Genomic DNA, 14,824 nt, shown 5'->3' on the forward strand with positions numbered 1-14,824 from the left:
GAGTTACTCATCAACCACTTTTTTGGTACAATTGTACCACAGTGGCAATCTCTGGTACCCTTCAAACCAGAGTACTGTGACTTTCATCTGCTTTCCACTTTGTTAACAGACATGCTGAAGTTTTGTAAAATGTTAGTGAGATCAACTAGGGAACCCACAGAGAATGGAGATCCAACCTCCATGCAGACCTCTGAGGTCTGTCTTCAGTCCATGGGCACAGACTGCCCCGAGAAAACAGAGGATACAGGAGCAAAGGACAGCATCCTGAATGAAAGCTCTGTGGATGAGCACGGTGATAATGAAAACTTAGAAACTCCAGGACTGGAGGCTGAAGCAGCCCTAGACTGCATATCTGTGGGTAATTCAAACACACAACTCGAAACAATAGACACAGCAAAGCCAAAAAAGAGCTGTATGAAGAAAAACTTCACAGCTGATAGAAAAGACTTTGACAAAACAGAATCTTGTCTCCTGGAAAACAATGTGAAGCTAGAAGTACCTGAGTCTGACACTGAGTCTTTAACTTTTTCTAGTATCAGTCTGCTGTCTGATTCTCTAAGTGAAAGCTCTGTAGAAGACCAGGGATTGGAGGCTCAACCAGTTGTAGGCTGCATATCTGTAGACAACTCAAGCTACAGAGATGAAACAGAAAGTCGAGGACTGAAAGATGAGGCAACCCCCAGATTTCAGGGATTCCTCAGTGACAGTGAGTCTTTAACTTCTTGTCAGATCAGTCCACTATCTGATTCTCTGAGCGAGGAAAAGTTGTGTGTCAACAAAGTTATTCAGATGGTGGTTTCAAAGGCCATAGACAACGTCGCCTCTAAACACAAGCTCTTCACAGAGCGCCTCACTCCTGACTGCATTGGTGATCGCCTGCTTGAGAAAATGTGGCCAGAAATTAATGACAAACATTTGGATCTATCTCCAAAAAGCCTAAAAAATATCCACGAGGCCATTTTAAAGGATCTTTGCAAAACACACAAATGCAAGGAAAAATATTTGATTTTTAGTCTGAGGGAGCAGCTTGATAACATTACTGTTCCAATCTTCACCAAACACCTGCTGGGATTACCAAAAAGAGTACTCAGTGTATCTAAAAACTGGGACGAGTACTGGGAGCTTGTGGAAAAATTCACTAGAGATCTGGTAATACACAGTATGGCCGAACTAAATGAGACGACGACATGGCATTCAGGAACAACTGACTTCATTGTACAGAGGCTTAGCCAAAAGATCTGGAACAAAATTTTGTCCAAAAAATATAAAATCTCCCTAGAGAACATTGAAGAACTCAGCTTGACAGTATACAATGATCTCCATGAAAAGTGGCATTCTCCAGGACAGTTCATGAAGTTAAGCAACCCAACGGTTGACGAAATAATTGTCAACACTTTCAAAAAGCATGCCAAGCTGAAGAGACAAAGTATCATCTCTAGGATTTTCTCATGTGCACACTAAATGAGTGCAAATGAGAAAAAGGTGTGCTATTTTAAGACAAGCACACGTGCTTGTCTTAAAATATTTATTTAAATTGGTCCATCTCATCTAAACTTAGTTTTAAAACCAAGTTTAGATGAGATGGACCCATTTTAATTGGCAAAAAAAAAAAAGAGTGGTTAAAATAACCACTCTTTTTCTCCTGCCTTCCTTCCCTCATCCCCAACTGGCCAAGGCAGATGGCCACCCCATTCCTGAGCCTGGTTCTGCTGGAGGTTTCCCCCTTGTAAAAGGGGGTTTTTCCTTCCCACTGTCGCCAAAGTGCATGCTCTTGGGGGTTGGAGTTTCTATGTATTATTGCATGGTCTTGACCTTGCAATAATACACCTTGAGGGAAGTGGAGGGGGGTGGTTGGCACCGTTTCTTAACTTAAAATGTCCAATTACAACAGGACATTTTAAGTTAAGAAACAGTGCCACACCAAAATAAATAAAAAAAATAAAAAATAAAATGAAATAAAAATACATTTTGTGTTGTTTCATTTCATTTGCTGAAAATGGGATATCAGATTAGTTTAGTGTGTAAATAAAATACCTTCCATCTGGTGTTGTACCTCTCTCTGTCTTTCTGTAAGGTAGATCACGAGCCAATATTTTCCCCATGACTCCACCAATCAGCTCGTGTCAATCTGGAGTTTACCTGCATACATCCTGTTCACTCTGTCAGAAGTTTGGCGCCTGCTAGTGATTTAGGAAACACCCCCAGATTGCCTGGTGATAGTCACAGTTTAGTGTGGGCAGTAGCCTGCTCAATACAGTGTATAATTACGTATATATCTATAACGACTCATTACGTTATAACTACATTAGTGTACTTTGTTTCCTTAGCTCAGGCCTGCTGGAGATTGCCTTTACTCTCAGAGGGACTTATCCGAATTAAAACAGGTCTCTTAACGTAGAGCATAGAATAGAACTTTATTAATCCCTTTGGGGAGGTCAATTTATTGTTTATTTTTGAGCATGTGGTTTCTTTGTCTGTTCTTCCCATCCTCACTCAACCTTAAAAAAGCAGTGCAGCTGCATGGCTGCAGATGTATGTATGTTCCCTATGTTTGCTAGTACCACTTAATTAAATAACCTGAGCTCTTTTTACGCCTCCACTTCACAGAATTCAATAATTAAATAACAACCCAAAAAGTTTCAGTTCTATTTATTGTTCATTCTTATGGCTTTGCACCTCTGACACACAAGGATAAATTCAGCAGCGTGTGAGAAAGAGGAGGAGAAAGTCGGAGCAGGGAGCACCAACCTAGAGATGAAGAAGAGAACAAGAGAGATCAGACATGATATAGCCAAAAAAATATTGTGATAATAGATTTTCCTCACATCACCCAGCCTTTATTTCTAGTACACACTACAACAAGTAATAAGAAATATTTAGTGGAAAAGAGAATACAGGTCAGGTAAAAAAGGAAAGTCAATTTTAGTTTTTTATTTACCTGAGCAGCAGATTGCAGATACTAGTATTAAAAATACTCCAGTAAACTCTGAAGTACTGATTCAACTTGTTTACTTATGTAAAGGTGAAAAGTACAGGCTCTGCCATATACTCAAAATAGTAAAGACAGTAAAATTTGATATTTCAATGACATTTCTACCCGCTATTTTTGTGCAAAGCTAAACTTGCTATATCATAATAATAGAATTATATTAGTACATTAGAATAAACTCAAGTATTTTCTGAGCCACAACATGCAAAAAACATGGAGACACAGCTTCATGACAGGAATTACAGGAATAGATTATTTAAGACAGTAAGGGAAGGCTGTGGTTTAGGAGGGAAAGCTGCCACGGTTGTGTTTCAAGTTCTGTGTTAATATGTTTAAGTATTGTATTCCTGGGTTTGGTTATCCTTATTTCTTAAGTCTTAGTGATCTTAGTTCTTCTTCCCTTGGTATTTATCCTTGCCTGTGTTAAGTCTCTGTTGCCTATGTCTCCCCAGTCACTGCGCTTTAGCTTATACGTCTAGAGTTGGTGTCCTCTGTCACTACGTGTTCCCTGAGTCCTACCTCTAGGTTTTTTTTTTAATTTGCTGTCAAGCTTCCTGTTTTATTTTGATAGTCCTTGTCCTTTGTCAGCGTATCTGTTTTGCTTCCTCCCTGCGTCGTCATGTCTAATTAGGTTCAGCTGTCTCCCTCCTGTTGTCTACTCTTTACCTTGTGTGTATATTTAGTGTGTGCTTCCTTCTGCTCCTTGCTGGTCTGTCTGCATGTTGTTCCTTGTGTGTCTCTGTGTTTCTTCTGCCCTTTTTCCCCATGTCTGCTGGTTCCTCATTTCTTGCCCATGTTTCCATCCACAGGTTATTTGTTTTCCTTAGCTTTTCCCCAGTTTTGGTTCATTTGTCAGTTTTTCTTTCCCTCACCAGACGTGTCAAGAGCATACTAATTGAAGCATAGATGAAAAATGGACAAAAAGTGCCCCATGCTGAGGTTAAGCTCAACTAAAGGCAAGCCCACAGGACCTTCTGGGGCCCCTACTTTTATAGGTAGTGGTCTACTACACCCATCCTCTCTAAATTTCCATTCTTGATCTCATCTCTGGCAGGTGGTGAACTCTGAAAAGTCAGTAAATTCCAGTTCCTTTGTTCACCACCATTAGCAGGTCACTCTGACCTGAAAGACTTTAGGGCACAGGTACCATCTGTCTTGCACTATAAAACCTTTGATGCTGTGCAAGACATGGCATCCAAACACAAATCTTACTATATTGATTACTTGGGCTCAGACCACCCTATGTGTTGTTAGATAAATGCAGGACTTCCAAAATAGAGTACATGAAACATTAAATGAGAAATGTAACGAAGTGTCACATGGTGCCAACCTTCATGACTTATAGTTCAACTTGAGATAACATTACACTCTTCAGTGTTACATACTGTTTCATTGGGAGTTTTTTATATATAAATGAGTTATGATCATAAATTTACTGATTAATTAATGATTTCTGAGTAAATAATGATTATACTCTTAACATATATTGTTTTCAACCTGAAAAAGGTCAAAGGTCATACTCATGAAATCTATATATGATAAATGTTGGATATTTGTATTTTGTTGTAATGTGTCTCTGGTAAAAGTTGATTATACAGCTTCTTGTCCTAAAATTAAGCTTATTTACTAAAATAAGGCCAATAATTGTGATTTCTCACAGGTGAACGCAGGATTAGCAGCACATCTCTGGCCTGCAGGCCTTCTCTATAATTAATTCACTTAAAGCATTTAAAACAGTTTGTAGTGACCAAATAAAATACAGTGCTACTATTTTCTACATGTCACAAACAGCAACTTACATTGATCTCCATGTTTCCCAGCCCATCCCCCAAACCCTCTCTTTTCCCTCTGTCTCATCCCTCCTTCTGTACAGTATCTCTAGGTCCTCAAGGTGAATGAGGCGGAGCAGGAACCTGATCTCAGTGTTGCTGCAGAAACCACATCCTAAGTTTCTAAATCAGGCAACATCGTCCATAGATAGTATGAGACAGTTCTGCAGCTACTGCCAGATGTACAGATGCGCGCATGCACACAAACACGCACGCATATCGAGCCGTCCACGCTGAATGTAAATGTCCTCTATTGCTGAAGTCTCAGTATGCTAACGAGCTGTTAAAATGCCATGTCACTACACTAATGAATATACATCAGTGGCCTGGTGAGGGTGACCTGCGGGGATGGGACAGAGGTCACAAGAGGTGGGGTGGCAGAAATCAGGACCAGTGCTCCCATGAGACCTGAATGCACAGAACAAATTCACCAGAACACACACACACACACACACACACACACACACACACACACACACACACACACACACACAGAGGGAAGCAACACAAGATGACTGAGCTGCCATTTCACCTATACCCACCCCACCCTTTCTCTCGCGCTCGCTCCTGATCCAGCTCTCGCACACCTGCACTGTTCTTCTTTATGTCTAAGAACGCACAAGACACAAAAACAAAAGGACAACGGCCAGCGTGGTGGTCCTTACCTCACCGTTCTCATCTGCGTCTCGTGTTCTGTCATCTTTTATCTTCCTCCTGCATTTTTGTGTAAGGAAAAGAATTGCCCGCAAGTCCGAATATTGCTGCTGGGACGCTTTAATACAGGTATGTCTCTATTTTCTATTAATTTCAAATGTTGTTTCATCAGTTGAAATGTCTTTTTCTGTCCTGACTGTGGTGAACCTAAATATTAACTATGTGAAGACTCATGAATACACAATGGTAAATATTTATTATATTGTCTACTGGATACAGTCTTGGTCATTTAATAATATGTAAAATCATAACTAGCAAAGGGAACTTCCTCTGAAGGAACAAACCTTTGGAGGTTGATATATATGCTAAGCTGTATATTGTCTAAACATTTAGGTGAATTTGACACCTTTTATACATATTGTTACATATTACCTTCTGTTTTGGAATAGAGTCATACATGTTGATTAAGTGTCTTGCATCAAATTAGCTCTTTTTTCTAAATGTTGTAGAATCTGTCATAGGACATGGACAGCTGAACATTTTATCATGTATTTTGAGCAATGCTGTTTAGAATACACAATAATATCACCAGTGTCAGAGCTCTGTAATATTGTAGATATAGTGTTTGGAAGAACTCCTGATTCCTTTGGGTATCCCTTTAATTCTGCTTGCTCCTGCAACTCTTAGTAACAGTGGTGTATCTTTTCAGACAAAATTGGTGTATGATCCTGAAAATGCAGACATAAAATGAGATCAGTATCTGTGTGTGATCCCATCTGCTGATTCAGCCTCAGATACTCAATCCTCGCGATGTCTGCAGAATAGAATATAACGTACCAAAACAGTTTTGCATTTGGGAGCCAACTTTTGGCAAATTAACTTCCCCTCACTTAGTTTGTTTGCCTTTGTTAAACATCACCTTGGCACATGATTTTCACCTTTGGCAGCTCATTGTGGAACAGCAGAGGTCCACGCATGACGCTTCAACCTCCCACCTCACCAAACACCTCCATGTCAGCAGTTTGGCAGAAAGAGAGAGAGAGAGAGAGCAGCTTTCACATCCTGTTTTCAAGTGTTTTTGCCAGGCCAGCAGAAACAAGAGAAGTCATTTCTCACTGATGGTACAGCATCTATAAGCACATTACTGCTATCTGATCAATAACAAATATGGAAACTCTCCTTTGTGTGTATCCGTGTTGATATTGTTTGTTTGGATGGTTCTACGGAAAGTTTGCAACAGTCTTCTATTTTATGGAAGTATAATGTTCGCTTTATTGCACGTGCTGTGATGTTTTTAGGGCTGAGCAATCTTTTTTCTTCATCTCACCAGTTTCTGTCGTCACTCTTCTAATAATGACTGGGAACCACCGAGTTGAACCAAGCACCTCAGCTACCCCTACCCATCTGCCAAATGCAACTACCACGCCAGACCAAAAATCTGGAGGCCACAGTCTTAATAAGTTCATGAGTGAACTTCACAGCATCCACAGTGAGTTCGAGAAATGACTTAATGATAAAATGTATGAATTAACATTTGTAACCAGGAAAATTAGGAAAAAGGATTATAAAAATTATGAATGTGAGCAAGTTACATTTTTTTCTAGCTGCTACGGGGATTTGGTAAAGTATATGAAGAAATTAAGAAACTTGTGCACTATTAAGAAATTTGAACATCTCACATTTCTTATTAGTATTATCGGTGTTTTCCCAGTCAACTGGAGGACTGGGATCGGATAGCTGCAATGATTCAGTCAGATATTATCCCCTAACAGCAAACAGTAATGCAAGTGATATAATTTCAACAAATATTTTTGAAGGCCAAAGCACAGAACAACATCTAAAATGCCATATTTGACACATTTGCTTTTATGGAGCAAATATCCCACATTAAACATATAGACATATTTTAAATGATATATATTTAATTTTAAAATACCCTCCCTGGTAGTAGTGCATTACAAGTTTGTGTGACAATCATAGTTGGAAATCATTCTTTTTATATTTTTGTTGTTGTACTTCAGATTAAGTAAGTCAAATGTATTTATATAGCACTGTTTACAGATATATGTTGCATTATGCTACAACAATTAAGAGACAATACCAATAGACAACAACATTAAAACAGAATAAAAACTTAAAAAGAAGAAGAATGTCAACTGAACGCCCAATTTAACAGTATTCTTTTCAAAAAAAGATTTCACAGAGATAAACTGTTCCAGAGCCTTGGTGCCACAGACTGAAAGACTCTGCCCCCCCTATTCTTCAGTCTTGTATGAGGGACAAATAATAGATTTTGAGATATGTAGTCTGGAGCTTTTCCATTTAGTGCTCTGTAGGGAAGTGTGAGAATTTTAAAACAAATTCTAAAATCAACTGGGAGCCAATGTAAAGAGGATAAAACAAGGGTGATGTAAGATCACTTGCCAGAGTGCATTAGGAGTCTAGCTGCAGCGTTTTGTATTGCTTGGAGGCGTGACAGAAATGATTGATCTAAGCCAGTAAATAAGGCATTAGAATAATGTAGGCGCAATGACACAAACACATGAACAATTTTCTCTAGTTCAGAGAAGATTATAGCTTGCAATTTAGAAATGTTCCTTAAATGAAAGAAACTAACTTGAGTTATACATGCGTACCGCTTGGACAGCCATATGCATGCACGTTTTTTGGAAAATTTAAAATTGCATGCCAAATGACAAAAATGTAATCTTGGAGATGGTGATGTCCCTTGAAACGACACTTCAGAACAAGCACTTGAACTATGCTGTGATAATACCATGACATGACAGATGACAACACCTTGCAATATGTTTTAATCTGGATTAACATAACTCCAAATTATGGTCTAAAATTTCCATGGATTGTGCCCTCATAGATAACACTGTAGAGCTGTACAGTTGATTTACAATAAATGCAAAATTCCATAAAGACTTGAATTATCAGCTATTCAACAAATAATACAGGAACATTAGGGTTCATTGCACTATTTCCCAGTGTTCACTTTATGTACTCTTAATTCAGACAATGTAGAAATTTGTTTTATTTCATTTTGCCTTAAAACGATTTTAAGAGAAAACAACAAGAACTAAATTTTTTGTCAAACATTTATGTATGATTAATCTCTGTGCTTTGTGGATTTGCAGTGCCATCATGGGCTGTCGCTGCCCTTTGTATTGTGAGCCTGTGTATGGTGCTGTCCTGCGCTGTGTGCGTATGGAAGAAGTTCCTAAAAAAGGGGGACAAGGGCAAAGAAAAGGACAAGAAAAAGGGGAAAGAGAAGAGTAAGGGAGGTTGTGACACTGAAATGGATGGAGGTTACAATGAGGTAAGCTGTAAAAACACACAGTCTGTCTCCCCCCCTCTCCCGCCTGCAGACGCATTGTCCTTGCAATGTATCACAGTCCTGACATCCGGGTCATCCAGGACTACTAAAACTGTCAGTGTGTGTTCAGACATATGGATGTTTTGTACTCCTTCATGTTGTAATAAGAGTTGAACTATGGTGTGAGATAACTTGTTCTGGACTTTAATCAAAGCTGTGTGTCACACATTGCTCATGTATCATCTATTTCTGTGTCTGGTTGTGTGAGGGTACACAACATACAGAAGGAACATCCTCACAAGTTGTAGCACAGATTACCTGATGTGATGCATGTCTGTCTGCATGCAGTCCCTGAAAGATGAATGTGACAAAGAAACAGAGCTGTCAGATAACGAGCCCGAGGAAGACGAGAAGCTGGGCAGACTACATTTCACATTAGACTACAATTTCACAGATAATACGGTGAGTCCCAGCTATTCACTATGATGCGTTTTGCCCACCATCTGCCAGCTCTCAAAATGTCACATTTGAATACTTTTCTTCTCCCTGTCAATTAGCCAGAGTCTCTTTTCTCCCCCTTACATTCCCCTGTTATCATGTTCCAGCTGGTGGTAGGCATCTTGCAGGCTGCAGAGCTACCTGTGATGGATGTGGGAGGAAGTTCTGACCCTTACGTTAAACTCTATCTGCTACCAGACAAAAAGAAAAAGTTTGAAACCAAAGTTCATAGAAAGACCTTAGAACCCAACTTCAATGAGACTTTCACATTTAAGGTAAATTGTAATACACCAACATAAATAAAGGTCATTTCCCCTGACTAGCAGCTCTGTTAATATATGTGCAAAATGACTGCCTTTAATCATGTTCTCTGCTCTGCAGGTACCATACACTGAGCTGGGCGGGAAGAGCCTTGTGATGACTGTGTATGACTTTGACCGTTTCTCAAAACATGATGCTATTGGAGCTGTGAAGATACCCATGAGCAGTGTGGACTTCAGCCAGTCTCTGCAAGAGTGGAGGGACCTGCAGAAGGCAGAGAAGGAGGAGGTAGGAGAATATTATGACAGGGGGAGGGTGAAGAAGGGAGGAGCACAGAAGATGAATGCGTTTAGCTTTTTAAATACTACACAAAGCATTTCAGTCTTAGGAACTCCAGCTTCTTTTACTAATTAATAATTTATGCATTAAAATTTATTAAACATTCATCGAATGTGATACTCTTCTTTTTCACTACTCCTTGTGTGTATTAGAGTGAACGGCTTGGAGACATATGTTTGTCCTTGAGGTATGTCCCTACGGCAGGGAAGCTGACAGTGGTGATTTTGGAGGCCAAAAATCTGAAGAAAATGGATGTGGGTGGATTATCAGGTGAGTTAAGCAGCAAAAACTTTGAAATCATCTCAGATTTAAAGCCTTTGGCAATAATCTTTTTGACCTTTTTTTAGTACTGATAATTTTCATGATTCAATGCAAACCAATTAATACAAAATCTAAACATCTAAACATATGTCTCTCTGTGTAATTGATGATTTCACCAGGTGCTCTCTTCAAACTCCAGATTTGGTAGTGCTGGCTCAGTTTTGGTCTTCTAAATGCCTTTTTAGTACTGTGCCCACTTTCAAAAAGAGGACAATTGATGTTGTGCTTCATTGATGGAGTTACTGCATCCATGCCAGGCCGTTGGTCTGCTCTGTGACATAAAAACTCCCTGTTCTCATTTCCAGACCCATATGTGAAGATCCACTTAATGCAGAATGGGAAAAGACTCAAGAAAAAGAAAACAACAATTAAGAAAAACACTTTGAACCCTTACTACAATGAATCCTTCAGCTTTGAAGTACCTTGTGAACAGATAGAGGTACACATTTTTAATTGCAAATACAAGCACACAAATACAATAATCAGCACTGATATTTGTGCATCTGTATTTTCATTTGTAGAAGGTGCAGGTAGCAGTGACTGTGCTCGACTATGACAAGATTGGGAAGAACGACGCTATTGGGAAGGTGTTGCTGGGCGGGAACAGCACTGGAACTGAGCAACGCCATTGGTCAGACATGCTGGCCAACCCCCGGCGGCCAATAGCCCAGTGGCATAGCCTTCAACCAGAAGATGAAGTCAATGCACTAATTTCCAACAAGAAATGAAAGCCTGGAGGGATATAAAACTCAGCATTTACCTCAAATACTTCTAATTTTTGTTCCTTTAGAATGTTAAGCAGCTTAACTGACTAATTCTACTCAATGATAACTTGCTTTAGCCATGACAATATCCAAGTCTTTAAAACAGGCTGCAAGCTTTTCATTCCCTCCTCCTGCTTCTGCCTTATCAAAGATGCATCACTATGTACAGTGTTATTAAAGCAAATTACATTTTTTTACTTGTAAGTGTCATCTGTTCTATGATGTCCACCAAGAAAATTACACTTACGCAATAGACAAGCCAAAGGGCTGAAAATAGGCACTTGTATGGCTGCTATTAAGTGCCTGATTCATTCTTTTGAAATTCATTTAGGTACGTTAAATTTCTATTGTATTCCACTGTAACATTTTACAAGAAAAATAATATCATTAAAGGTTAATATAGTGCACTGTGACTGAGGAGCCAAGAAAGAGAAGCCAAGATAATTTCTAGGCGGCACTTACAGACTTGTTCCTTTGCTCTAGCCAAAGTGGAGAGTGGGAACAGGCCCAAATCTCAACAGGAATATTTTATTTTTCCTGTCTTGACAGAATTTGAAAATAGGAATTTGTCACATTTGCCTTTCTTGTTTTGCCACAAAAGTAAACCATGGGCATTTCTAACAGGGACTAGTGATGAACACAGACTTTGTATAGCCATGCAGAATGCTAAAAGAAACTAAAGCAAATAAATTGTTTTAAGCTCGTAATTGCATAAGCCACAAAGTGGCAATTTCTGCAAAATAACACAAAAAAACCCCACTTCACTCTTTAATGACAGGTCTTTATTTCTAAATTTTAACCGGTGGGAAACAGTATTTGTTAATCCTAATTGTGCATAAAATTGCATTAAACCATGACCCATCCTTTCTCATTTTGGGGATATAGGTGTACACACATTTTTTTTTCTTTGATTAAAAAATATATCTGTGAAGTGCAGATGGCCGCACGTGTAAAGTAATAATGTGCACATAGTGAGCGCTGTAGTGTTTTGTCCTCATGTACACATAGACAGACAAATAGGAATTCCATGAAAAAATTATGGAGGAAGTTCATTTTCATTGAGGAACAACAAGGGTGCATTATTATAAGTGTAGATAATAGCTATCCTAATATATGCAGCTTTAATTATTTTAATAAACTGGTCCTTTAAACAGCTCAGAGGGAAAGGCCTCTGTGTATGCTACAAAGCCTAAAGCCCCACAGAAAAATAATATTTTTTCTCAAATAATTAATTCATTGCCATGCTGCATTTTGCTGTGTTTAGAGAGGTTACATCCATTATAGTAAACAGGCATGTGAACAATAATGATACCATAATCGCTACTGCAGTTACTGACTTTAGGTGGGAAAGCTCAGGACAACCTCACAACAAATCTATTTTTGGTTTCAGTTTTTAGGGATCTGACTTTAAAAGTAATAATAAAAAAAAATGTTCAGATTGCTTTGATAAGACTGCTTCTGTATAACAAAAGATTCAAGTGTAAAACTCTGAGTTCGACATCTCAGCTGCCTGAGGAGACCCTGACTTATCCTGTCTATGCAGAACTAACTGGATAATTAAGTTTTACCATGTGCAAAACCCACAGGATGTTACCTGAAATTAATAAAACATTTAGTGTGTTATCAGTTCTGTTCCCTGTAGGAGATTTACACTAATGTTTGGTGATTTCATAGCTGTAATGAGTGATTTTGCAGCCAGTGCATTAAGAGCAAGTTTTGTTTGGATTCTGTAAGGCTATAGCTTATGAAGCAGTCCATCCAGTGCTAGTGGTGTGGCAGAGAGACCTGTAAGTGTGCCAGCGAAGCAAAACTTTCTATCCTGTCCCCAGCAGGGCTCCATCACTGCTGAATCCCCTCCTTCTAAATCCTTTCTCTCCTCATTTAACAGTCCTTTGGGGCTGCTACAACATGCATCAGCATGAAAAAAGCTGAAGTGTATTAAATTATTGTGAGAGATCCCATTTGGAGGTGCTGAGACTTGCGACGTCCTCCTTTTTGTCCTCACACTAACTCTGTAAACTGCAGATGTCGCTGTAGAGGCATTTTGATCAGAACTTAAAATCATGGACAGGCCTACCTTTGGCATTTTTCATGGAGTCAACTATGTAATGGTGACATGATATGGTTTTTTTTTACAGGCAGCAAGCAACAAAGTGCTGAAAGATACAATTTAAAATAGGTTATTTGCTTAATTGTCTGCTATGTGTACAAACAACAATGGTCCATCCCATGTTAATGACTTAATAATATTTTTTTTCTTGAATGATTCACAGGTCCATGTTGAGAATGGAACAATGGCGCAGATTATGACTGTCACCCCACAGCAAGGCAGGCTGGGACTTTTTGTTTACATGTTCTGCTCTGGCTCCATCTGGGTCTTTATAGCTTCCTTCCACAGTCCAAAAACATGCATACTTACTAAATGTAGTAAAAAGATCACAGCTGACACCAGATGACACTGGCGAAGTGTGGTGGCAAGTGCTGTGCAATAACATAGCTTTGTCTGTGTTAAGTGTAGGTTGAAATAAAGTTAACGTGAAAGCACAGATTCTTTGTTATGTGTAGCAAGAGAAAGTTATTCCTGCACTAATAGTCCAGAAAGCAGTGCAGTAATATACACCAGTATTTACTGGTGTAACATCTTCCGGTGTGGCTGAATTAAAACAATTCCTCAAACAAGAGTGGAACAACACTTCTCAAAGTGATAAGAAAGACTCATTGCCAGTTACTGCAAACACCTGATTGCAATCCTTGCTGCCAAGGGTGGCACAACCAGTTGTTAGGTTTAAGGGGCAATTTATGCCTGTTAATAAATCAAATTATAATTTTTAAAAACTGCATTTAGCATTTAATTAGGTTATCTTTGTCTAATTTGTCTAATTGAAATTAGTTCAAATATCTTAAACATGCAAGAAACAAAAGAAAATGTTTTTTTTATTTGTTTGTATTTATGTATTCATTTTATTATTATTATTATTATTTTATTTTTTTTTTTTTGCTTTGCTACCTTTACATATGGTAGCTTTAATGATTTTCACACATCTTTGCATCAGTGTTCGTATTCTTTTTTAGCTAGCTAACATACTTTTCTGTTAGCTAATGGACTAAGTTTACTTCAGGGCTGTCTTCCAGAAGGGCTTTTACTCCTGTTGTTTTCTTTTTCAAATATATGTTTGTTGTTTTTATGGTTTGTTTTGGCTAATAATGTCTATATAACCAACTTTTGTGAACTGGACTCTTAATTCGAAGCTCTCTAGTTCATTTCCCCCCTGCTTGTTTCTCTGTTTGTGTCTCTGACAAGGGTCCCACCCCACAAGTGATTTTACGGTACATTCAGGTGAAAACCTCTGTTATGGAGGGGCAGCTTTGTAGGCTCACACGGTGGCAAACGGTCAAGCCAACGTCAGCCTGCTGGCTGAAGATGCAGTGATAGAGAGCAAAGCAACAGGCTTACCTGCGCAACAGGTGTAGGCTACTCGTCAGCTGGTCAGGGGGGGGGGGGGGGGGGGGGGGGCTGTCTCCACCAGGTACGTTTTAGAGGTACAACCAGGCATCGTACCGGCTCAACAAACACCCTGAACTCTTTCCTCTCGGGACAGTTGAGATGCACCGTTAACGTTTCGGCGAGACTTCCTTTCGGACTCTGAGATGAACTTAAAGTGGACAGTGAAACGATTTCTTCTTATGTCGTTTTCAGTCTCCCACTTGCTGTTACTTGAGGGTAAGTCAGACACATCCAGACTTCTGTAGATGTTAATGTTATTGATATTATATGATGTATTACAAGTATGAGACAATATTTACATAAATAAGCCACAAAATCCTTGAGGTCTTACAAGTTATTTTC

At 39.0% G+C, this 14,824-nt stretch overlaps 2 protein-coding genes and 1 long non-coding RNA gene across 6 annotated transcripts in view; 2 read left to right on the plus strand and 1 right to left on the minus strand.

Moving 5' to 3' along the window:
* Nucleotides 1-6,525: 6,525 nt before the first annotated feature.
* syt1b (synaptotagmin Ib) lies at nt 6,526-11,028 on the plus strand. The gene is made up of 9 exons (XM_082540437.1): nt 6,526-6,593; nt 6,803-6,961; nt 8,616-8,797; nt 9,143-9,256; nt 9,400-9,567; nt 9,674-9,841; nt 10,045-10,162; nt 10,519-10,652; nt 10,735-11,028. Exons 2-9 carry the CDS (start codon nt 6,826-6,828, stop codon nt 10,939-10,941), a joined length of 1,227 nt encoding a protein of 408 aa, XP_082396563.1. The 5' UTR covers nt 6,526-6,593; nt 6,803-6,825; the 3' UTR covers nt 10,942-11,028.
* Nucleotides 8,490-14,528, minus strand: LOC309710723. Its single transcript, XR_014277784.1, has 4 exons — nt 14,432-14,528; nt 9,771-9,817; nt 9,113-9,145; nt 8,490-8,698 (listed from the first exon to the last, which is right to left on the minus strand). It is a non-coding gene; the product is annotated as an uncharacterized lncRNA (long non-coding RNA).
* The window catches only part of otogl (otogelin-like), a 29,097-nt gene continuing 28,319 nt past the window's right edge, over nt 14,047-14,824 (plus strand). For 3 of the 4 annotated variants that reach the window (XR_014277783.1, XM_082540436.1, XM_082540435.1), the window contains exon 1: nt 14,047-14,698. Coding sequence is in view for 3 of the 4 variants with exons in the window: in XM_082540436.1 (XP_082396562.1) it covers nt 14,626-14,698 (73 nt within the window). In the remaining variant the exon portion in view is untranslated. The remainder of the gene's footprint in view (nt 14,699-14,824) is intronic. The other variant, XM_082540434.1, reaches the window with a different exon arrangement.

The sequence above is a fragment of the Aulonocara stuartgranti genome (assembly GCF_965226115.1).
Source record: "Aulonocara stuartgranti genome assembly, chromosome: 7".
NCBI classification, from domain to species: Eukaryota; Metazoa; Chordata; class Actinopteri; order Cichliformes; family Cichlidae; genus Aulonocara; species Aulonocara stuartgranti.